The 25,539-nt window shown below is 37.8% G+C and overlaps 1 protein-coding gene across 1 annotated transcript; it reads left to right on the plus strand.

Moving 5' to 3' along the window:
* The first annotated feature begins 6,388 nt into the window (after positions 1–6,388).
* On the plus strand, positions 6,389–6,874 carry LOC149667212 (uncharacterized). The gene has a single exon (XM_089841377.1). It carries the CDS (start codon positions 6,389–6,391, stop codon positions 6,872–6,874), a length of 486 nt encoding a protein of 161 aa, XP_089697503.1.
* Positions 6,875–25,539: the final 18,665 nt, after the last annotated feature.

The following is a 25,539-nucleotide window of genomic DNA, read 5'->3' on the forward strand; positions in this document are numbered from 1 at the left end:
TTGTATTGCCCAAGCTGACGACGTCTCGCGACTGCCAATATGGTCGCCTGAAAATAAGGAAAGAGATAAGAGCATGTGACGTCACTACAAAGTTCGAGGTAACACACTAATCACGTTAGCCGCCTTGGCCCTTATCACGAGGAACTAAATCGTCCCCAGCTTTTTAAATTCAAGTCGGTTAACCAGCGGCAATTTTTCGTACGGAGCATTGGTTACTGGCGCGTCACCAAAACTTTCAATACCCTGCTGTCCATAGACAACTAGTCGCAGAACTTTGCGAAGGACGCGCAAATGGCGAAACTACTCTTTTCATTTGCCAAGGTCGTTAAAATCAGCTCTACCTCTCCTACAACTTCGGAATATGCTTCCGACAAATTGTCGCCGATTGCGCTCTCCTACCCAAATGATATACCTCTTCAACGTAATCGCCATAGGCTCTCGGACTATCCTGCGTAAAAAAACTAATTTCATCTCCACCTCCCACCCCTCACCACACTCTTATAGTCATATTATTTAATTCCCAAAATTTGTACGGTAAACGAAATGAACTAATGGTACTTGCCCCCATTTGGAATGCCGACTCTATTTGCGTAACAGAGACGTGGGCAACTCCTTTAAATGGTGATGCTATCTTCATTCTCCCAGGTATAAGCCTTTATCTACCTTTTTTTCATTTGTTGTTTATGTGGTTGGGGTGGGGTAAGCTGTTCAACGTCTTACTAGAAGGGTTAAGATGCAAGACGAACACCCACCTCTTTTCACTTATGATTCAACCTCGCTAACGCCAGACAAGATGTTAGAATGTAGTCAGTTGTGGAGAGTAAAGACCTTTTGACGAGAACGAGGGGCTTATAAAATTTCTGAATCAAAAGTGACCGCGTTTGATGGTATGTGTCAATTGAGAGTTAAAATAGAGTCTAATCCTATTTTTAGTATTCAACATAATATTCAATTTTGTTCATAAATTTTCACAAACTTTTATAGGGGTCAAAATAAGAATTTAAACAAAATTTAAACTTATATCTAAGGGAGGTTTGCAACTTAAACCTCTATTGAATGTCTCCTTAATTGGAGTACCTCCTACAGCCTTTAAGTTTAAAATGTAAATTTAGGGGTATTTAGTAGTATGTAAAAGAGTCTTTCGCGACAGTGACACCCTGTTGACGCCTGACACCAAGATGGCGTCCTCACACCAGATTTGGCGCCTGACACCCAAATTAGCGTCGCCGTTACCGCCGATGTCGCTGTTGCCGCCGTTATCGCTGAAGTCGCTTCAATCTCCCCTTTGACGCCAGATATTTCATGCGCGCCTTATCTTTATTGACTTTGATAAGGGGAAACATATGTTAGGCTTAAGACTGAGCGTCATATTTCCACAACTTCACCTGAAACTAGAATTCATTACATCATTATTTTGTGGCGCCCGATAGTTGTGGGCGCCTTATTGACTTTGAAAATACGGTGGGAGAAATACGTATGGAAAAATACTCGACCAATGGGGGTGAATAAGTGTGGGGAATTCTTAGTTTCATATCTTTAAATCAATACGTTACACTGATCTGACTTAAAAATATCTTGGTATATTGGCTCAAATTTCTTGAATATGACGCTGGAACCGTTATCTTAAATAGTATCCCTACACCTGCTTTAAATAGCGTATCATTAACGTAAGCCAAAACAGAGACGTTGAATACACTGTGTTTGACCTAAAATATATTAATGGAATACACTATGTTAGGCTTAAAAGTTTTAACGAAGTAGGCGGGAAATATGAACGGAAAAAAGAGTGTACGGTTTCAAAAACACAGGGTGAACCATGAATTTCGTAACCAGCAATGGTTTAGAATGCAATTAAAGTGTAAATACGAATACATATTACCTCCGATATTGGAGTTGAAAATAGAACTTTTCGCTAACCCTTGTGCCAGTTAGGAAGTTGTCATCCCCGCAATGAGGAGGAATGTAAATTTGGCACCTTTTATTACGGAGGATACGAATTTCATTGAACATACCAGTACTTAAGAGATCTCAACTTAGCTCTTCATACGCGTATGTTTATGGTATATAAAACAAACAAACCCGTAAGGAAAAATTATAGTAATGAAAACGACCTAGCTACGCATTATATATTCAAGGCCCTGCAGATTTGCAGGTTAGCCGAGTGTCTGTGTGATAACACTCACAGTTTAATGTTTTACTAAGTTCATTATCACATGGGATCCAATGACACGAATAATTATTTCACGAATAAGTATTTCGCAGACTTTCTTTAACAACGATTAAGCGAAGGAGACCAGGGCTTGAATAATCAAGCAGTCTATAACAGATTAAACATTACGCAAGAGACTCCTTCCGCTATTTTCAAAAACCAAAAGGTTTTCTTCACGTCAGATCCGTCACATTTACTGAAATGTTTAAGAAAAAATTTAATGAAGTACGACTTTGAAGTCACCGAGAAAGATCGTGAAATTATATTCAGCATTTTCATATTGTCAATTCAGGAGGCTTTTCGAACAGCCCCAAACTGACATGCAAACATCTTGACCCAAGTCAATTTCAAAACATCAACGTCAAATTGGCATGCCAAATCTTCTGTCATTCTGTATCAATGGGAATTTATTTTAACGTGATGTCAAAAAAATTAGAGCAAGAAATTTCATCAAAGAACTTGACCCTTTTTGACATTATAAATTCCAGAAACTTGAAAACTAAGGAGCAAAGCAGAAAGCCACTGATTAAAACCTCCCCAAACTTAAAATTTATGGCAGAAAAGATTGAATGGTTTGGAAAAGTTTTCAGTTCATGACTGTGAGAGAGAGCCACCAGGCTTGAAATGTTGGAAAATAGGTATATCAGCTCTTATAAAGTTATCCGAGGACCTCTTTATCAACCATTGTCAGAAATTTATCATGACATCTGACCTGAACAAAGATGTTTAAGAAACATTAATCGCCAAAGTTCGTTCATTGAATGGCAGCAACGACAATCCAACATGCCAACAATTTAGATCTTCCTCTCAAAGATTGTTATCTTCTTCATTATTTGCCAAAAAATCTGAAAGATAAATTATAAAGAAGTAGATTTGCTAATGGAACTTCCCAAAACCTTTGGTTCTTTCAACAATTGTGATGATCATGATGAAGAAGAGTTTGATGCAGCAATACCATCAACCGATTCTCTGAAGGTACTTTCAATGTCTCGGAAAAGTATTTTAACCTACTTTGCTGGTTACATTGCCAAAACACTTCTGAAAAAGCAGAAGAATTGCAACAGCTGCGAAACCGTAATGACTGAAGAAGGTGATACTATGACAGCTGATGAGGAGCTGCTAATACATTTTAGGCCATACTTTTATGTAGCCGATAGCAAATTTGGAAACTTGACCCAGCATAGTGTAAATTTTTCAGAAGCTTTAATGAAAATGGATGTGTTATTTGACAATTTATTTGGTGGAACTCTTTACCACCATAAGAAATTAAGTGCTTAACAAATCAATAAGGCTCAAGAAATACCCTACTGAACTTAATGTGCAACACCATGAAAGAAAAATGTCTTAAGTTTTTCTTTAATAAATAGTTCTTCATACTATTCAGAAGAGCAAAGAAAGTTTCAATCGGAAGGCGAAGTTTGTTATTAAAAAGTTCAGGACTCATAATAGTAGTTAGTATCAGACTTGTAAATAGGGGGTACCAGGGAGCCTGTGGCACCCAAGAAAATCCACAGGACACCCTGAAAAAATATTTTTAGGGGGGTCGGGTACCACCCGGACGGTTACCCTGAAAAATTCGGGGCGATGAGAACTCTCCCCGATAACGACAGACCAAAACAGCTCTCAAAAAATGGAAAAAAAAATAAATTGGCCAATATTTCTCCTCAAATCTATAGCCGGAATGCATCCTTTCCTCTCTCATATTTTGTTTTGGGCTTGCTCTCTAAAGGCTCGTTTTTATAGAAACTACAAAATTCGAAAACACTCATGCTTCGCGAGTTTAAATACGCGCGGGAACGTACTTTTTTCGAACGTTTACGCTTTCGCTCGAAATTTTCACGCAACTCGCGCCTATGAAAACGAGCCCTCACCCCCTAGCCTCTCCCCTTCCGTTCCTTTAGACGAGTGTGACGCAGTTTCTTGGATCAAGACTGTTTAAGACTCAATAGTGAAAGTAAAAGTAAAAAATATGAGGCTTTACCTCCACACCCGTCTGTCCCACGCGCATTTCTTTTGATGTTTTTTTCGTGGATGTGAAGTTACAGACATACAGTAAGTCAGTGCTAGTCATTATTTCGTAGTCTCCGAAAATCAGATATCGTGTTCCTGTTGTTATGGTTCAAAACTATGGTAGGACGAGGAAAAATGTTTAGCCCTTGTGGGGATTGTATGAAAACTTCAAGAAGTTTGTGGAATAAGGACGAAAAGAGGAAATCAGATGAAGATGGGATTTTGAAAAATAAGCTTCCTATAAAGAAAAGAAAAGATGCCCCAGAATCGAATACAGTTGATCAATGTCCAGAGCTGGAGCCTGAAAAGGTTGAAAATAAGCTTTATGACACCAAGAAAATAAGGTTTTTGGAGCAGTGGCTGGAGGGAAGATCTTGGCAAACATATTCGGTGAATTCTGGAATGAAATGAATGTATGTACTCTTTTTTCTAAGATTTGTGAAGAGAAGAGAAATCCATTTGTTGTGGGTTGTAAAAATTTGAGAATTATGACTGTTAAAAAAACCTAGGAAACCATCACCCATAAAACTTACACTGACAAGCTAAATATGACCACGAATCCTCATAATCAGGAAATCAGAGTGGCACTCCTAAAAATGGACCATATAACTAGATCAAGAGTGGAGATCAAATTTCGAACTGTTCACTACCTGAAAAGTCAGGCAATTCATACAATCACTTTTCAGGTCTCTACGCATTGCAAGAAGCTAACGAGGTGAATCTTGGAAACCGTTACATAACACATCACAATGTTGTTCCAGAATTTTGAAAGTTCATTGCCCAAAGTTTAATGGAAGATGTTATTCGGAAATTAAACGAAACCGAAGTGTTTGGACTAATATTGGATGGCTCGACCGGTTGTTCGATGGAAAATCATGAAATTGTTTATGTTACTTACACGAGTGAAGAAGGCGATTCCACAGTGTGTCACCTTGGCCTGAAAGTAGTTGTGCTATGGACATTTTCAACTCTTTGACGAAGTTTTTCGATGAATCAAGGAACCGTTAATGAAATGTTAGAAAAAACAGACAAATATCGAAAAACATGCAATGCCGAATAGATTGAAGTTTATTGAACTTTATTAAATATAGTATAGAGGCCACTTATGTCGCGTACTTTATAACTTTCAACTGTATGTATGCGTCATATATAAAAGCCAGTTCTCATTTTTGTTCCTATAAGAAAGGCTGCGTAGTTTTTGACCCCGTTAATAAACAACAGCTTATGGGTCCAGAACACGCAAATTTCACAGTTTGGAGGCTGAGGTAAATCCAACGACGCCCAAAAACGTGCTGTCCTTTAAAGCGAAAAAAAACTAAATAAAAGACGTAGGTAGTTAATTTGAAGACAAAGGACCGAAACGGTGTAGCAACATGGCAGTAGCCTCAGACGAATTCAGAATCCCGCTTTCGGACGCTAATTATCACGCGTAGTTCATCAGAGCGAAGTCAGCACTCATTCAAAAGAATGTTTGGGATGCAATAGATCCTGGTTATGGACCAGCTATGAGAGACGCGGAGAGCTTTAAGTTTAATATTTCTGATCGTGGAAGACAGCTACCTAGACGACATCGGTGAGTGTATAAGAGCTTCAACAGCATGGGTAAAATTACGTGTCTACAAACTAAGCATGGCCTGTTGCACATTCTACATATCATTCGAGAATTTCTAAACGTGTGACTGAAGAGTGGGGAGCTCATGAACGACTACTTAGGACGTATCATGGACTTTCATAGAAAAACAAAGACGCTGTTAAAATCCAAGCTATTAGTCGAAGAGAAGCGAAAGAACCACCAAGCTAAATGCAAAGACGAAGACTCGACAAGAGAAAATCAACAAGCCTTATTTATAAAAAATCAGAAGATGACGTCAAAATCAAAACAATATTAGCCTACTCAAGCAGATCACCGATGATAGAGATATACCCATACACGACCACATCGAGACGTAATTTGCTATTCATGAGGCAAATTGGGACACATCGCTAAAGAACGTGAAACTATTGAAGAACTGAAGAGGGATGAGAAAAATCGAAAACAAATCGAAAGTCGATCCAAAGCGAAAGTTGCTCAAGAAAGTCAACCAGTAACAGTAAATCGAGCCTTATTAGCCAAGAAAAAAAAAAGAAGAATCTATAACATGGATTCTAGACAGTGGGGCGACGTATCATATGACTCCATATAAAGAAAAATTACGAGATTTAACGAATATTTCATCATTGGTAGAAACGGCAATTAAGGCGCAGATGAAGGCTATCGGGAAGGGGAAAGTAGAGTTCAAAGTCCGCCAAGAAAACAACGAAACGAATATCACCCTAGGGCAAGTTTTACTAGTACCCGAGCTAGACTGTAATCTGTTGTCAGTAAGCCGAATGCTAGAGAAGGGCCTTATCGTCACTTTTGATGAGGACGAGGCGAAAGTGTTCGACAAAAACGCCTCCCACCCGTTTTTAATAGCTAAACGACGAGACGGACTTTTTTTGATAGAAGAGGGTCAATTTATAAACTACGGCACCGATTCAAATCCGAAGGCCATGAAAACGAAACAAGACGAAACATCACTATGGCACAAAAGACTAGGGCACCTTCATTTAACAGCTAAAAGATTTAACAAACGAGAAGAATCTTTATATGAAGTCCGACGACGAAGAAGATAAAAATGATATACCGATCGAAGAAGTATGCTCCACCTGTATACGTGGCAAAATGAAACTTAAACCTTTTTCATTTATAAGCTATAAGAAAACGGAGAAAGCTCTTGAATTAATACATTCTGACGTAGCGGGTCCAATAAATCCTATGTCAAAAGGAGGGTCAAGGTATTTCGTGACATTTGTGGACGATTGGTCGAGATATTTTCGAATCTGTCCTATGAGACGCAAAAAAGAAACCTTCGAAAAATTCAGAGAATATAAGGAAGAAGTAGAGCGATTTCACGAAGGAAAAATAAAAACAATTAGAAGAGACAATGGCGGAGAATATTGCAGCAACGAGTTTGACCAATATTTAGTGGAAAACGGAATTAAACATCAGCTAACAGTACCAAGAACCCCGCAACAAAACGGTATAGCTGAGCGATTCAATCAAACATTGCTCGATATAACAAGGTGTCTATTAATAGAGTCAAGAATTCCGAATACCTTATGGGCTGACGAGGTTGCAACTGAGGCATACTTACGAAATAAATGTCCATCAATGGGAGCTAATGGATCTATTCCGTAAGAAATGTGGACCGGGCAACAGCTAAACGTTAAACACTTAAGAATTTTTGGCTGCCGAGTTTGGGCTAGAGTAAAAGATGCCTTAAGAACAATACTAGAGCCCATAGCTATCGAATGCATCTCTATTGGCTATCCTCCTGGCGTATAAAGGTACAAACTTTGTAATAAAGAGGAAAACAAATTCTTCGTAAGTCAAGATGTTGAATTTGAAAAGACCGCATTTCCTTTGAAAAGTAAAGCGAAAAACGACGAGAGCAAAGAGTCACCTGATGATTCCAAAGATGTTCCTTTTATTACAACTAAAGATGAAGATCAAATCAATAATCAGCCGATAATTGATGAAAAAAAGGAAGAAGGTGAACAGCATGATGAACCTGAAGAAATTATAAAGATAGAATTGTTTGACGAAGATAATACACGATATGACGAATATCGTTCATTAATTCCTCTTCCGCAACTAGTGCAAAATGAAACTTCCAGAAGATCCGAGACACAAGGCAAGAAGTGAGAATATAGATTACCTAATTGTAAAGTCGCTTATTCTCACGGTGACGCTGAACCGCAAACCGCAACTGAAACTCTCTATGCCTGACGCCAACCTATGGAAAAGGGCGATGATAAAAGAAATTGCCAATATCAATTGTAACGACACATGGGATCTCGTCAAAAAACCAGTTGATACGAATATTGTTGGAAATAGATGGATCTTTAAAAGAAAGTTTGATGAAAATGGGGATTTGAAAAGATGCCGCGCTCGCCTAGTTGCACGGGGTTATAGGCAAACACCGGGAATATATTATGAAGATACTTTCAGCCCTGTACTGAAGGTGAAATCAGTACGAATCCTACTTGCACTGAAAGTAATTCTAGGATGGATGGACAGACACTACGATCTAGTAGCCGCTTACTTGAATGGATCTCAACAACACGATGTATATATGGATCAACGTTATCCCTTTATAGAAGAAAACAAAGCTGATTACGTGTGCAAACTGAAGATGGGAGTATATGGCTTACACCATTCAGGCCGAGAATAGAATTTTACTTTGGATAAGTCCTTGAAAGAAATAGGATTTAATTGCTCGACAGCCGAACCGTGCATTTATTTCATAAGCGTAAAGAACATCATTGTCGGAGTGTACCAGTAGTTGCAAAATCGGATGCAGAGCTAAACGAATTTGGAGATCAATTGAAAGCACATTTCGTCGTTCGTGAGTTGGTTAAAGATCGTTCATATTCTCTCACTCAGAGAATCGCATCACGAAGATGGGTCAATTAGTCTTAATCAGCACAATTACATTACAACCATTCTTAAAACTTACAACATGAGCGAAACGAAGTCAAACGTTACATTTTTGGACATTGGTATGAAATATAAGAAAACCTCGGACGAAGAATGGCAAAATAGCGAAAATAGGACAGATTTCCCATACAGGCAAGCGATTGGTCATCTTTTATATTTGGCAGGAGGAACGAGACCAGACCTATCATTCGCCACTTCATTCTTGAGCCAATTGAATGAAAGGCCAACTAACGAACATATAAATGGCATAAAGCACATGTTAAAGTATCTGATAGGTACCAGAGAGTACAAATTAATTCCACAAACAAACGGAAGAGCAAAGCGTGCTTGGTTTCGCAGATTCTGACTGGGGCTCGGATTCTACAGACAGAAAATCTTTCAACGGATACATCTTCACTCTGAGTCAATCAATCCTTAGTTGGAGGACCAAGAAGCAAAGCATGGTAGACTTATCAACCGTCGAGGCTGAATACATTTCGATGTGCTACGTCTCAAAGAAGCCATTTGGATGAAGAACTTTATGACGGAAATCGGGCAAGAACAATTTGTCGAAGACCCTGTTAAAATTTCCGTGGATAACCAAGGAGCGATTTGCATCGCGAAAAATCAAGTCACGTCGGAAAGGAATAATTATATAGACTTGAAGAAATTCTTTTTGCGGGATCTAGTCGAAGCAGGGAGAGTTAAGTTTCAATATTTGGTAACAACGAATAATCTTGCCGATCTGTTGACGAAAACTTTGAATGGAAGGAAGACAAAACAGCACTGTGATTCAATTGGAATCGAGTGAACTATTTTCAATTTGGTCACGAAGTGTATTAATCTATTCGAAAAGGGAGAGTGTTAGAAAAGGCAGACAAATATCGAGAAACATAGAATGCCGAATAGATTGAAGTTTATTGAACTTTATTAAATATAGTATAGAGGGCACTTATGTCGCGTACTTTATAACTTTCAACTGTATGATATTACATTATATGTAATATCGAGTGTTAATTGTTTTAATTATATTTAGAAGCATTTTAATGGTGTTTTAACTATTTTAAGGATATTTAGAAGCATTTTAATGGTGTTTTAAGGATATTTATTAGTATTTTTTAACTAGCCTAAAGATTGAACAGAAGTCAACTTATACAAACACGGGTCCTGACGAGCGTGGAGAGGCGAGAGAAGTGAATTTGAAAACGGGTGAAGAGTTTCGCTTTTGCTTCACCATTTGAATCGCGTTTTTGTCAGGCAAATCGCGATTTACTGTTGAAGCGAAGCTCCTTAAAAAAGCAACTAGAAAAGCTAGATTGAAAACGGGCCTTAAAGGTTTACCTCATGTTTTTTTAACCTTTTCTTTTCGATCAGTTACATCTTTAGCATGGTTGTTTAATAAGTGTCTTAGCAACTTTTCTAAGATGACTTTGGGTAATTGAGGATTTAGACATTCATTACATTTCAATGAATTTGAAAAATACGGATATATAATAGCCATGTAAGTTTGGTAAGTTTTTGACGAGGAACTAGATTCCGGGATAGTTAAAAAAAATCTAAAACTAGACCCATCAAACAAACAAACAAAAAATGACTAGGGTATTGTAAGCCACCCCGATTTTGCGCTTCGATAATGGCGTAAAGATTTGAATTGCTCTCACATTCGTTCAAAACTAATTTTCCTAAACATTCATGGCAAGTTGCATTTCCTGTGCAATTTTTACCAAATACCCACCAACTCGAGCGAAGTGCAGTTATCGATATTTGAAATTTATCTTTAGGAATACTCATTCAATTAAAAAATAGAAATATGTCATTTACAGTATTTATAGTACCATTTTTGCTCCTGGCCCATTGGGCCGAATCCCATTAGACCGAATGTCCCATTGAACCGAATCCCGTTGGACCGAATATAGCCTAAATGTGCGGGTTTATTATCATAAAATTTTCATTGCTATTAAAAGATATATTTTTAACGCCGTATTTTAAAACTGAATTAAAAAATACCTCTTTTGGTTTAAATAAAATACCCTTGTCCTTAAGCTTGCGTCTATCAATACACTTTCTATATAAATGATTATACTGTGATGGTCAAATCCCAAGTTTAAAAGGATGCCTCTATTGTAACCGAGCCGAATTAAAGCCAACCTGAAATGACCCGTAAAAAAATCAATATTTTGAAAAAGGCATATATTTATTGTTCAAGGAACTTAATAAATGCAGCGTTAATTGCTCCAGAATCTTTTTAAAAATAATTTGTTGGAAAAGGCCGGCTTTTATTATGCAAAGACCTCAATGAAAATAAAAATATTATGGAAAATCGGTTATATAACCAAACCTAACCTAACCAAACCTAACCTAACCAAACCGAACCAAACCGAACCTAACCAAACCGAACCTAACCAAACCTAACCTAACCTAACCTAACCTGACCTGACCTAACCTAACCTAACCTAACCTAACCTAACCCAACCCAACCCAACTTAACCTAACCCAACTTAACCTAACTTAACCCAACTTAACCTAACCTAACCTAACCCAACTTAACCTAACCTAACCCAACATAACCCAACTTAACCTAACCTAACCTAACCAAACCTAACCAAACCTAACCTAACCTAACCAAACCAAGCCAAACCTAACCTAACCAAACCAAACCTAACCTAACCAAACCAAGCCAAACCTAACCTAACCAAACCTAACCTAACCTAACCAAACTTAACCTAACCTAACCCAACTTAACTTAACCTAACGTCACGTTGAGCGCTAGGCTTCGTTTTTAAGTTTATCCCTACAAAAAGGACTTCAGATTCTCGAAAGAGATAATCCAGTTACAAGAATTTTATTGATGGTGGAATTATACGAGTCCGGCTAGTTCAGTCGGTAGAGCATGAGGCTCTTAATCTTGGGATCGTGGGTTTCAGCCCTACGATGAGCGGTTGGCATCGTTTTGAAATTTACCCTTACCAAAAAAAAAGAACTCCAGATTCCCGTTTTTACAAAGAATTCAACTGATGGTGGAAATGTAAAAGCCAGGCAAGCTCAGTCGGTAGAGCACGAGACTATTAATCTCGAGGTCGTGGATGTGAGACTCACGTTGGCCGCTAGGAATCGTTTTTAGAAACATACGTTCAAAAAGAACTCCAGATTCGCCAAAAATTCTGTCAGTCGGTAAAGCACGATACTCTTAATCTCAGGGTCATAGTTTCGAGCCCCACGCTGGGCACTAGGCATCGTTTTTAAGTTTACCCCTACAATAATCACTCCAGAATTTCGAAAAAGATAGTTCATATACAAGAATTCTCATAATGGTGGAAATATATGAGCCCGGCAAGGTCAGTCGGTAGAGCATTAGAGTGTAAATTTCGGGGTTGTGGGTTCGATCTCCACGATGGGTGCTAGGCATCATTTTTAAGTTTACCCGTACAAAAAGAACTCCTGATTCTCAAAAGAGATAATCCATTTCCAAGAAAACTATTTGTGGTAGTGGGTTCCAGCCCCGCTTTGGGTGCTAGGCATCGTTTTTAGCCACATCGAAGCCTGTCTTTGTGCGACTTCTTATTTGTCCGGACAGGTTGTGGCATAATGCCCTAAGAGTCCGCACTTGTAGCATTCTACGCGACTTAAATCGTTTTGCTTTGGTCTATTGGTATTTCTTGCATTTGATGTCGCAACCTTTGATTTCGTACCTCCCACCGGCGGTTTAGTTAAAACCGCGGCTGTGGGAGAATTTCTTCTCCCACTGGTTTCACGTGAGGTAGACTTTGCACGATAAAATGAGCTAGAGGGGGTCGCTCGTAAAATTTCTTCGGTTACGCGGCCCTTTTCTATGAAGCTGCGCATTGTCCTTATGTTGTCGTTGAAGACATGGATGCGTATTTCGGGGAGGATATTTTTCTTGCAAATACCAAAAAGTTCAGAGTCAGTGTACGGAACGCATAGATTCTGATTCATCGCGATAATACTGGCGATATACGCGTCAAAAGACACACTATCGGATTGTTTAAATTGCGCTATTTCTAGGCGGAGGGATTCCTCCGCTCGTACCGAAAAGAAATAGTCTCTAAACGCGCCTTTTACTGTACGCCACGTTAGTGCTTGATTAGGCCTATTCATGTCTCTAAAGCAGATTAATGCACGGCCCCTTAATATTTGGGGTAGAAGCGCGATAATGTCATTTCCCGTCATGCTGTGATATTCAGCGAATTCCGTCAAAGTCCGAAGGAATTCCGGCGCACCTTCACCTTCAACAATACTAAATATTAAGTGAGGGGGTGGTTTTGGCCTATTTTTTGCGGCTGGTCTTGTTCCTATGTTCGCTAACGTTGTCGCAAGTGTTTGAATAGTTTGAATCAAAACGTTTGACGCTGCACCTTGCGGTGGCGGCGGCGGAGGTGGGATTCCTCCTGCCGCTTGTCCTTGTCCAGGCGTAGGACTAGTACCGAGGCTTGGAGGAGGAATGTTCCTCCTCGGGGGAGTATAGGATCCCGGTAACTGCGCGTTGAGAGCCGCGAACAAAGCTTGCGGATCGGCGGGATTTATGACGCGACAGTTAATGAGTTCAAGTAATGGCACAAGTAATGTCACAAGTACGCCACTTTATGTAACCGTAAAATTTAAATGTAGGAAAGGGGGCCTAATTTCACGGCTCACAAAGAAATTTAATTAAAACTAGCAAATTAAGAAGTTCCCAGGTTCCCGTTTAAAGGACTTATTTCCATGACTAATATTTACCAAATGGTCCATTGTAGAATGAAAACGCAGTTCGTGATAGAAATTAAAACTGATATTTATTGACAAAAATAAACACGTCCGAACTGGAGCGCGATTACAAAAGAACTGCCCGCAACTCTCCGTTACAGACGGAGGCGGGGGTTTTTATTCCCGCGAAAACGTTTGGAATTGTTAAACACTTATTTCGCTGGGGTTTCATCTAACGTCGTGGATGCATCCGATGTGACCCCCATACGAGGCGAGCCACTCGATTGCTGTACTTTGAACTCTTTGGTCTGCACCGAGCAGGATGTGTTCCACCAGCTTTCGTCTATCGATGTATCGAAATCTCCCGGCGCCGATGAAATACACCCGTATCTTTTAAGATCAACGGCTTCTCTCCTTTGCGGTCTATTAGCAATATTGTTCAACTGTTCTTTCTCTACGGGTGCTGTTCTGAAGGACTGGAAAACTGCGGATGTCACTCCAATTCATAAGAAAGCGAGCCGTCTTGAGAAGGAAAATTTTCGCCCAATTAGCTTAACAAGTCAAGTCGGTAAAACTTGCGAACGGATCGCGAAAATTCAAATTGACGACTTTCTGGAAGCTACTAAGTTCTTTCATTCATCCCAACATGGCTTTTTGTGGAAAAAATCATGTGTGACGAATCTACTTACTGCTATTACTGACTGGGTACAGTGGCTTGAAAATGGAGCTTCAGTTGACGTTATATACCTTGATCTCACTAAAGCATTTGATTCCATTCCAATTTCCGCCATTTGCTCCTCCTGGATGAGTGCTGGTACAACCGGGAATGCCCTTGTCTGGAAAATAAACTTTGTCTCGAATAGGCGTCAGCGAGTGGTCTACAAGGGTTTCGCTTCCTCCTATCGCGAACTACAAAGTGGTGTTCCTCAAGGCTCAGTTCTTGGACCACTGCTCTTTTCAATATTTATTAACTCGCTACCCACCACTGTCAGCAACTCTAAAATGCTTCTGTTCGCGGATGATGCGAAACTATATAAGGACATCACGACCGAGGATGACAGCTTTCTATTACAGCAAGATCTAGACAACGTCATCGCTTGGGCGTCCTCCTACGGGATACAATTTAACGCGGAAAAATGCACAGTGCTCCATTTGGGAACAAAAAAACTCAAGGTTTCCTTACAAAATCAAAGGTATAACTCTGTCTCGAGCGCCCTCAGTGCGGGACCTAGGTGTTTTTATGGACTAGACATTTGCTTTTACCACCCATACTCAACGCATCTCCAATCGTATTAATAGTATTACTGGGCTGAAAATATACTTTTAAAGGTATTTTGTGCTGCCGAATTAGGTGTCCAATAAAACCCACAAACAGGTATAAATTACACTTTCGCGCCATCAAAAATATTTGCGGCACATTTGAAACAGGTAAACTTTTCCTTAATTACCGCGGGCTTGAATCATTTTCAGACATGGTAAGCAATACACCACTTCGATGAAAAAGAGACGGAAAGACACGACAGTAATATTTTCCTTCCATCTTAACTTTTAGTGTGTGTTGTGGGCTTACGGGATGAGGGTAAAAATTTCCCTTCCATCTCGCCTTTAAGTGTCTGCGCCGTAGGCTTGCAGGGTCGTGAGAGTTGGCATAGTAAGCAAGGGATCAACCACTCTAGATTTCCCGATACTAAATTTAGCTTCCCCTTTTTAAGGAAGATGTGATACTGTTATAGTGTAAAGGTAATTCAGGGTCACATACACATGGATGTTTTCTAAATGGCGACTGAAGGCGTAAGCTCGGATTCAAACCTATATATTAACTCTGTATGCCTGATATCATAATTGTATTGCCTTTAAATGATGTAACGTATGCTAGTGTACATAGCTGTCAAAGAAAATAATTAATATTAATTATCTGTAATTAAATATTTAAGAAAAACCACTAGCTAAGAAACTTGTGATTGAAATTGAAATCTCTGGTAGAAAACCACTACCCTATTCTACCCTACCGAACCTATTATTTATGGTGATTAATAATATAACAATTGAGATTTCTTCTACGCTGCCATTACTAGTGCTACTGGTGAAGTAAACAGTTAGTGTTAGAGAATTTGGACTAGAAGTATTATATCATGTATTTTACTTTAGTAGTGTTAGTTATAATCAGCACGCCGGAGCTAAAAAATCCCTCTAAAGGAGTCTGTTAAGTCCTTTTCTACTTCCAGGGTGCGATAACATACCTCCAGAAGCGCATAAACTCTTAAAGGTTTCATTATATACCTCATATTTCCAAAATTCCCCTTTCGAAATCATTTAATACCCGCAATGTGAGACAACTAATAAAATACGTTCATGGGTACTAAAAAGGTCGCGGAGGTATTTTTTAGTACCTTCAAAATACCTTTATTTTTAACAGCGTATATCTATCAAAATGGCGTCGGCACAAGACGAAGGGGAATCGGAGCTGGTTCAGTGTTAACGCAGTTTGTTAAACCCAAATGAAATGACTCAGTTTGGGTTGATAGGGACTCTGTATTTATGACATCTCATTTTGCCCTCAATTTGATGTATCAACACTTTCGTTAAATTTATTACTTAAATAATATAATTTTTTAAATATAATAATCATATTAGCTAATTATCATTATCTTAACAACTCAAGCTTTACCAAACTCCAGAAGTTCCTCTGGAGGAAAACGAGGATTCAAGAGAAGAAACCATAAGCTGTATTGCCATGTCTGACTACGTCACGTTTAAATCACGCCTTCCCACAAAATTCAAAATCCGCAGCCGTTGAATGTTCAGTTTTAACTTCAGAATTTGCTTAATTATCGGATCAGTTTATTAAAAAATACTATTGTATCGATTTTAAAGGTCACCAAGGCATTTCTTTATAAACATAAAACCACCTTCGAATATTTTGTGTCTGTATGCCTTTAAGTAATATAATATTGAAATTTTATACAATTAAGTAATATAATATTGAAATTTTATACAATTAAGTAATATAATATTGAAATTTTATACAATTAAGTAATATAATATTGAAATTTTATACAATTAAGTAATATAATATTGAAATTTTATACAATTATATAATATAATATTGAAATTTTATACAATTAAGTAATATAATATTGAAATTTTATACAATTAAGTAATATAATATTGAAATTTTATACAATTAAGTAATATAATTTTGAAATTTTATACAATTAAGTAATATAATATTGAAATTTTATACAATTAAGTAATATAATATTGAAATTTTATACAACTAAGTAATATAATATTGAAATTTTATACAATTATATAATATAATATTGAAATTTTATACAATGAAGTAATATAATATTGAAATTTTATACAATTAAGTAGTATAATATTGAAATTTTATACAATTAAGTAATATAATATTGAAATTTTATACAATTAAGTAATATAATATTGAAATTTTATACAATTAAGTAATATAATATTGAAATTTTATACAACTAAGTAATATAATATTGAAATTTTATACAATTATATAATATAATATTGAAATTTTATACAATGAAGTAATATAATATTGAAATTTTATACAATTAAGTAGTATAATATTGAAATTTTATACAATTAAATAATATAATATTGAAATTTTATACAATTAAATAATATAATATTGAAATTTTATACAATTAAGTAATATTTAAGAAAACAAAGCACTACTTTCAAAGTCTAAACTTTAAAAATTCGACGATACGAGAAGGCGAAGTAACGGGCAATGAGAGGTAAACATTTTTTTTAAATGGCAAAAATTAACGGTAAGCCAAGGCTTAGCGCAATTTCACCGCCTTAAAAAGTGCCATGTTTAGAAATAGATTGTGGGAATATAAAAAGGTGGAAAATTATGAAATTATACTTATATTAAAGCTTGAAACCTACTTTATAATATATTTAAAATCCATCCATGTGCAAATCCTCAAAAAATATGAAAATGACAATGAAAAATAACCCGCTCTCAATTTTTTTCCCTTAAAAAATGGCGGCCACAAACGGGGTGAAAATGGGGGAAAAGAGCTATCCAAACGACGATTTGGCCGGCCATTTGGCTGGCCAAATGTTTGGATAGGGTTTGAACCAAATTAAAAGGGATTTGGAGTTACAGAATACCGATTAGTGTCATTTGGCGATGAATCGACCCCAAATCCAAATCATTTGGATTAGGAACGATCCAAATGTAGTTAGAGAATAGGGTCCCTGTATAATCCTTTGGTTTGATGAATCTGGTCCTATATAATCCTTAAATTATGCAAAGGAAATCCTCTTTTTCGTACCAAAAATAGAGTTTTTGCCCTGCATTTCTGTAAAGGTGAGTGAACCATGTATGTGCGAGAAATCTTACTAGAGAGCGGCGACAAAGCGCATTTGCTATAAAATATGAAAGAAAAAAGTCGTACTATTAAAAGTTCGTGATGCTGTCAGACTTTTTGAACGCTCAACACTCGAAAAGGGGCCCTAATTGTCGGGCTGCGGGCGGGTCCAACAAACGTCGTTACGCCATTGATTATTACTTATAATTGAATTTGCATCACTCGTTACTTGAAATTCTCCTTCACCGGGCCAAGGAGAATGGGGTACGGAGTCGTTTTGAAGAGTAGAAATCGTAGCTAGCTGTGATGTGAACTCCCACAACGGGTGAACGGGGTGGGTTGAAAAAGTGGGGATCGCATCCTAGTAAAACGTTTACCCAAGTTCTACGTTACCATAGAAACCAAACCCTTGCCAGTACCCTGTAGCTCGCGCCATCTAGTGCCGCGGTTTGGAGATATAATGATAAAATGGAAAAAAGGCTTAGTTTTGGCGGTTTTGGGTTTGGCAAGGTCGTTATCTCTCTTTGATTGAAAGTTTTTCCAACAAATTTTTAAAGTGAAAGTGGGAAAATATTGTGTGTACAAATGTTGTAAAAACTACAACACGTCAGATGAGTCCCGTAGTCAAGGCATAAAATATTATCCAGTTCCAAAACCAAGGAAAAGCTATTTCAAATGTATGCGGTGGCTTATGGCAATAAACCGTTAGGATATAAGAACTCATAATGATGTTAAGTCACATCATTATGTCTGCTCTATGCATTTTATTGGTGGGAATGGGCCCACAGATGATAATCCTGATCCAGGGAATAGTTTTAGTTGTAGTACTAAAATTACAATCATAACCATTTATGATAGGCGAACATTACTTTGGAAAGCAGTTCCTATTCAAATTCTCAGCAAGCGCAAGGAATAGGCAAGTTTCCTAATAGTTAACCTAGGTTGTGCATATTTTAACAGGGTTCAAATTTTTCAATTTGTTCGAAATTCAGGTTCAGGTGACCATATCTATGGCCTAGGCCTGCTATCTGTGAAGAATATTGGAACACCGTTAAATATAACTGAGCCAATGGTAGAAAATGGAGAATCTTCTGAAAATAGTACAGATTGGGCTACAACTGCTACATTACCGCTGAGTGGAACAACTCCAGTTTTAGATCAACCTTCAAATTTAACAAATACAGAAACTGCATCATTTTTGATAAATGAGCGCACCTCGGAATCAGAGTGCCTTACACTAGAAATGGAAGTATATTCTCAGAAAAAACTAGCCCGAGAATTTTTAAGTTATCAGATGGAAAACTTAGATACATGTGATTGGTCCTTGGAAATTTTGCACGAATAAGCCAATGTACACGGTTTAAAATGCCTAAGATTTAGAAGGAGTGGGAATAGTTTATTTGTAGTTGAATTATCGAAAATTCTTACACCAAACATTTTTTTTTGCAATACAAAAATTCCTGCCGATCATTTGGTTTTCTCGTCAAGTTCTGTAAAATTCAGCAACTCCTTTACGTGTTTCAAAGATCTGCTGGATGTGTTACTTGAAATTGAAAATTGGCAAACTTGCCAAGGCATTGATGGAGAATTGTTTACGTATTTTAAAGACAAAAATCTAAAGGAGGCATATGTTTGCATGGTAACCCAATCAATTCGATCCCAAAATTGTGAGAAATTATTTCTTAGCCAATTTTCAAGACTTTGTCGGTCTTGCCGGAAAAAGAAGATTGTTTTAGAGAATCGAAAACGAAGAGTAAAATTCTTTGGAAAACGTGCCAATTTTCGTTACATCACGGGAGAGCAGATGAAAGACAGAGTTAAAATATTAAATAAAAAATAAGGCGATAAAAAAGGAATAATGTATTGGATTTGAAAGTAAAGAAGACCTTTAAAAAGGACGCAATTTTTATGTCTGAAGAGGCAAGTCTTGATTTTGAAGAAATATACGGAAAAAATCCATTTGAGAGCAAATCGGTTTTCCAAAAGTTATTGATGAGCGAACAATTGAAATTATTCCAAACCAAAAAATCCAGGCCAAGAAAATGGCATCCAGCAATAATACAGTGGTGTATTTCGATAAAAGGTAGGTCTCCTTGTGCATACGAAGCCGTGCGTCAAGTAATTTCATTGCCTTCTCAGCGAACTCTTTATAAGTACTTTGTGGACCTAACTACAAAAAGTGGATTTAACGATGCCAGTCTCTTGGAAATGAGAGGAAATATTGATATAGAAAATTTGGACGAACACCAAAAGTATTTCAAGTTAATCCTTGACGAAATTCAAATAAAACAGGACCTGGTATTCAAAAGCAGTACAGGAGAATTAATTGGAGCTGAAAATCTTAATGAATTCCGAAATAAAGTGATTGAATTAGAAAATAACATTAAAGGAAAGGTTGAAATTGCAAACTTAAACTTGGCAAATCACATTCTTCAGTTCATGGTCAGAGGACTGACGACATATTTTAAGTATCCGTTCGCGTTTTTTCCTTGTGAAAGAAGAGTTATTTCCTTAATTTGGGAGGGGATTGAGAATTTACAGGCAGGGATTTCGAATTCTCGCTGTGGTATGTGATAAAGCTTCCACGAATATGAAATTATTTAAAATTTGTACGGAGATTGATAGAGAAGTAAACAATCACAGAGTGGGGTATAAAACCAAAAATATTTTCAATAACGGTGAACCCTTGTATTTCGTGTTGGATGTTTGTCACATAAAACATCTAAAAATGGACTAAACCACAGTGGTAAAATGAAGAAGCACAAAGATGGTTCAGTTAAACCAATCAGACTTTAAAAAAATGGAAAACATTTGCTATGGCAGCATATAGTTGATGCTTATGAAATTGATTCAAAGTCCTGGCTAAGTTTAGCGCCCAAGTTGACATACAATCATATGTATCCTAATGCACACAGTTGTATGAGAGTAAACCTTTCAACCCAAATCATGAGCAGTACTACCGCCAACGCTGTCGAGCAATTGGTTGGAGATAAAGCGGAAGAGACTCAAGTTTTTAAGACTTTTTGACGCTTTTTTTGACATCTTGAATATTTCTTAGACCTACGCATTCTTTACAAAGAAGAAACCTGAATAAGAACCATTCAAGAACTTAACCGACTGGCGTTTTAAGGTATTAAAGTACAAAAACTAACAAAATGTATAATTCCAGAAACTTTAAGAACTATAAATTATTTCTAGTGGCCAGAGGATGATTTTCTCGGTTACTTAGACGAATGGGAATCTGAAGTAAGCAAAATGAAGTTGAAGAGGATTTCGACAACAATAAAATTCTACTTAGTAGGGATGATCTTGAAGGAATAAGAATAACAGGTAAAATAAACTAGAATAATCCCAAACTGTTTAATAATTCTAACTCTCTTTAATTCTTTTAGTGTATTCAACTATAGAGATTGTAAAATTTTTGTTATTAAAAGGAGCACACTATGTATTAACAGCGAATTTAAATCAGGATTTGGTTGAAAACTATTTTGGACGTCAGAAAGGATCTTGTGGTTCTAGGGAAAATCCCTTCGTCAGTCAATATGGGCAAGGGGCTAAAAGACTTAAACTCATGAAATCCTTAATACCTAAAGTTAAAAATGGAAATTGCACGCAAACCCAGAAAAAACGGTGTGACCGAAAAACAATTGCTCGTAAGGAACTCCAAGAACAGCCACAAGATGTTGCACAAACCCATCATAAATCAGGAAACTTATTGGAGAAATAAATAAATAAATACATCTATCAATCAATCAAGTTTGCTTTACTCTTAGTGAAAGGCTTATTTAAATTTCTATGGGTTGGAGCTTTAAGCTCTTTCCGTATACCGCTGCTAGTTAAACTGTCCTTTTTTGCATTCTGGTATACATTTTTTATGCTTCTCGTTAATCCCTTCAAGTGACAGTTAAAAAGAATACTAAAACATTTTTTCCTGGCCAATTTCAAATTTTCCTTCTCATCCCCCATAGTTTTCCCCAATTTTCCATTATAAATATATCTTCCTCTAAAATATCAATGATCTTAGCATTTCTATTTTCATTGTCTCTTAATTAAAGGTGCATCAGACTGCACAAAAGGAACTATCTTATCACAGGTATATTTAAAAAATCATATGCTAGTTTTGACAAATATAACAACCCTCCCCTATCTTGAGTTGCAGTCCACTGGTGATATGCTTCGGTTGCATCACTCTTCTTAACTAAGCAGTTTCTTGAAAATTTTTTGCTTCAGTAGAGGCCAATTAATTGGTTCACTGTATACCAGCGAATTTTTCTTTTTCCAAATAATTAGAAAATAAAGTTCATTGAAAAGACGTTGAGCAAAAATTGAAGTCAATACACCCTGATCCTTTGGTCCAAGCATCCTAAATGGCTCCATATGGAAAAAAGACCTTTTTAACTCCTCGGCAAATTCTCCGTTTGTAAAAAGCCCGTGCCTTTTACTGTAAAATTTTCTTTATCTAAAAGCCCCGGTTTGTCATCCATAAAAACTGATAAAAAGTCGAATCCTTCTTCTGAAAGCTCTGTAATTTTACTTTTCTTGATTTCTTCTAAAGCGTCCTAACACGAGAGATATTATTTTTAATTGGGGGCTAACATTACAACATGACACTAAGAACTTACAACAATTGGCTTCGGCCTCCCAACAAAAGTCACCTTTTGTAAATCTGAAGAACTACAAAGAATCGCCCCTAGATTTTCTTTTAAGTACTTTTCATCAAGTTTAATGCCTGAAAAAATAATAAAATATTATATTTGCACGCGCTTTATACAAATTTGTCAATAGACAGTTAGGTACAGGCAAGCTGGCTCCCAAGTTTTGTAAATATTCACTTGCCTTCTTCAATCTTTTTTCGTTGGGCCTTTGTGGGTTTCTGTGAATTGTATTTTTTGATATAATTATGATCTACCGAAATATCCATAATTAATATCTCCAATGGTAAGGAAAATGCACGTGTCAAGGTCTCCTTGACAGACCAAGGGCCAAAATCGAACATTTTCCAACCGGGTTTAACATGTTGTTTTATTATTAATTTTCTGGGGCGAGATGGCGCGAAGCAGTGTATCCAATGAATGACGTCATATTTTTACCAGGATATTCCTCCGTTTTCGAGCCCCCCATAGCCATTACGGATAGGGAGAGCGAAAGGCTTTACAAAACGACTCCGTACCCGGGGACAGGCTCCAACGATCCCCGTTGACTTCCAGCAGCCCCTTTTATCGGAATTGTATAATATAATTGTAAAATTTAACCAGCAAGCAATAAATGGATTTTTATACCACGGACTCGTCTTCCGTTCTCTTGTAGCAAGCCTGAGTGGCCGTACCGACATCCTCTCCCACGGCCGATACCACGGCCTCGAGGTGGCATTATATCCCCACGGCCTTGAGGTGGCATGATATCCCCACGGTCTTGGGGTGGCACGATACCACGGCCTCGGGTCCTTCCAGGTGGAGGTATCGGCCCAGGGCCTTGGGGCCTTCCAGGTCGTCGACCTATCGCAGCCCCACGGCCTCGGGCGGGTCGCCCTATGGCCCTATTAGGACCTCGGCGGCCCCTAGCGCGCCCTCTTGCGGGAATAGCTTCATCCCCATAAAACACTTGAACGGTTACCGTTGTATTTTCTGTTTAGTAGTAGACCTCTTGACTCGGAGAGGTAATATTTTGGTTTTTCCAACTGGTTCTTTTTCGTGAAATTACCTGGAATATGACTTTGACGGAGTTTAGAGAGGCTGAAGACTCGTGGTTGTTTCATGGTGCGCGTATTAGACTGCCGCGTATCATTGAATCCCTGGAATATGCATTGAGTTTTGTTATTGAACTCCAAAAAATACCTCGAAATTTGAAAAATGTTTAGCGAGGCAATTTGATTTCAGTGGGAAACAACAGTTTTTGGGTTTACGAAAAATGCAAAATTATGCGATAAATTTGTGTTTAAAAGATAATGGTTCAAATGAAGAGTTGACTTGTTTATAGCTCAATAATATCCTGAAGAAATATCCCTTTTGACATTCCCAGACTTCATGTAGATGTGATGTTGAAAGTTTGGGTGTTTCCTTTTAAGTCATGATGAAAAATAGATACACGTTTCAGTAAAGGGTGAATGAAAAGGTCTGACACATTTTGATAATAAGAGAGATTTTATATTTAAAAACAATTTATAATATTTGCAAAAAAAAAAAAGAAATTTATCATTGAAAAAAAATTGCATAGAAATTAAATAAATATTTAAGATAAAGAACAATTAAAAGGATCAAATCTAAATGGCGCTCCTGTAAGGAAATGATTTAAAATTAGAATCATGATCTGCGGGAAATTCTGTAACTTTTTAGCTAGTTATTGCAGATGTTAACACACGATGTTATGGCAGCGAGAGATATGCAGGGTGTTTTAGAAAAGTCTGGCGAAATTTAGGTAGCGTGTTCTTGGAGTCACTCCGAGTGAAAAATTCCAAAGAACCATATACCTAAATTCCGCCATTTCAGAGTTATGAGCTTTCAAAGTAGCCCCAAAATCAACAAAATTGTAAAACTTGTACTGTGTTAATAACAATTGAAAGTACCTGTGTTAATGACCATTAAAACAACCTGTGTTTATGAAATGTAAACATGTTTCTTAGCGACAGAACACTTCTACACACAATCGCCCCCTTCTGTTTCCAAACTTTAAGTCTCTCATTTCTTTCGGTTGGCTTATGCAATTGAGCGTTTAATCGAAAACCAGATGAGCAAGCCATAATACAAGTTTCACAATTTTGTTGATTTTGGGGCTACTTTTGAAAGCTCATAACACTGAAAAGGCGTAATTGAGGTACATGGTTCTTTGGAATTTTTCACTGGGAGTGACTCCAAGAACACGCTACCTAAATTTGGCCAGACTTTTCAAAAACACCCTGTACATAGATGAATATTAAGTTATTTAACACATGAGATGGACGCAAACCCTTAAGCTAAGAAACTTACAGTATTTCTTCCCCCTCCCATCCAAAGGGTGGTAGAACCAAAGTACAGTGGGCTATGTGCGTGAGTGGAAAATGTTCTATGAAAGTTTTGCCACTGTATTTATTTACGCGTATTTATTTATTTAAGGGGTCATCCGTCAACGAATTTTATTCTGACCTGGATGGCAAAATGTCAAAGAACATTCATGACTGAAAAATTCCCCATAAACACAACCATTGTACATCGGTCTAACCACTCTATTTGGAAATAATACATTACTTAAATTTGGAGGTAGTTCTCCTTCAATCTCAGCGCCTTGAGCTTGCGCAGCAGCCTGCGGGACAGGGTCCAACGATCCCCGTTGGCTTCCAGCAGCCCCTTTTATCGGAATTGTATAATATAATTGTAAATTTTAACCTTTAAGCAATAAATTAATTTTTATACCACGGACTCGTCTTCCGTTCCATTGTACAGATTGGCCGTACCGACATCCTCTAGCACGGCCGATACCACGGCCTCGGGGTGGAATGATACCACGGCCGATACCGCGGCCTCGGGGCCTTCCAGGTGGAAGGATCGGCCCAGGGCCTTGGGGCCTTTCAGGTGGAGGTATCGGCCCAGGGCCTTGGGGCCTTCCAGGTCGTCGACCTATCGCAGCCCCACGGCCTCGGGCGGGTCGCCCTATGGCCCTATTAGGACCTCGGCGGCCCCTAGCGCGCCCTCTTGCGCGAATAGCTTCATCCCCATGAAACACTTGAACGGTTACCGTTGTATTTTCGGTAAACAAAAATTGGCGATGCATATTGGAAACTAGATTTTGAA

This window comes from Phalangium opilio, unplaced genomic scaffold (assembly GCF_054372755.1).
Source record: "Phalangium opilio isolate 3A_F unplaced genomic scaffold, DU_Popi_V2 ptg000059l_1, whole genome shotgun sequence".
In the NCBI taxonomy this organism is placed as follows: Eukaryota; Metazoa; Arthropoda; class Arachnida; order Opiliones; family Phalangiidae; genus Phalangium; species Phalangium opilio.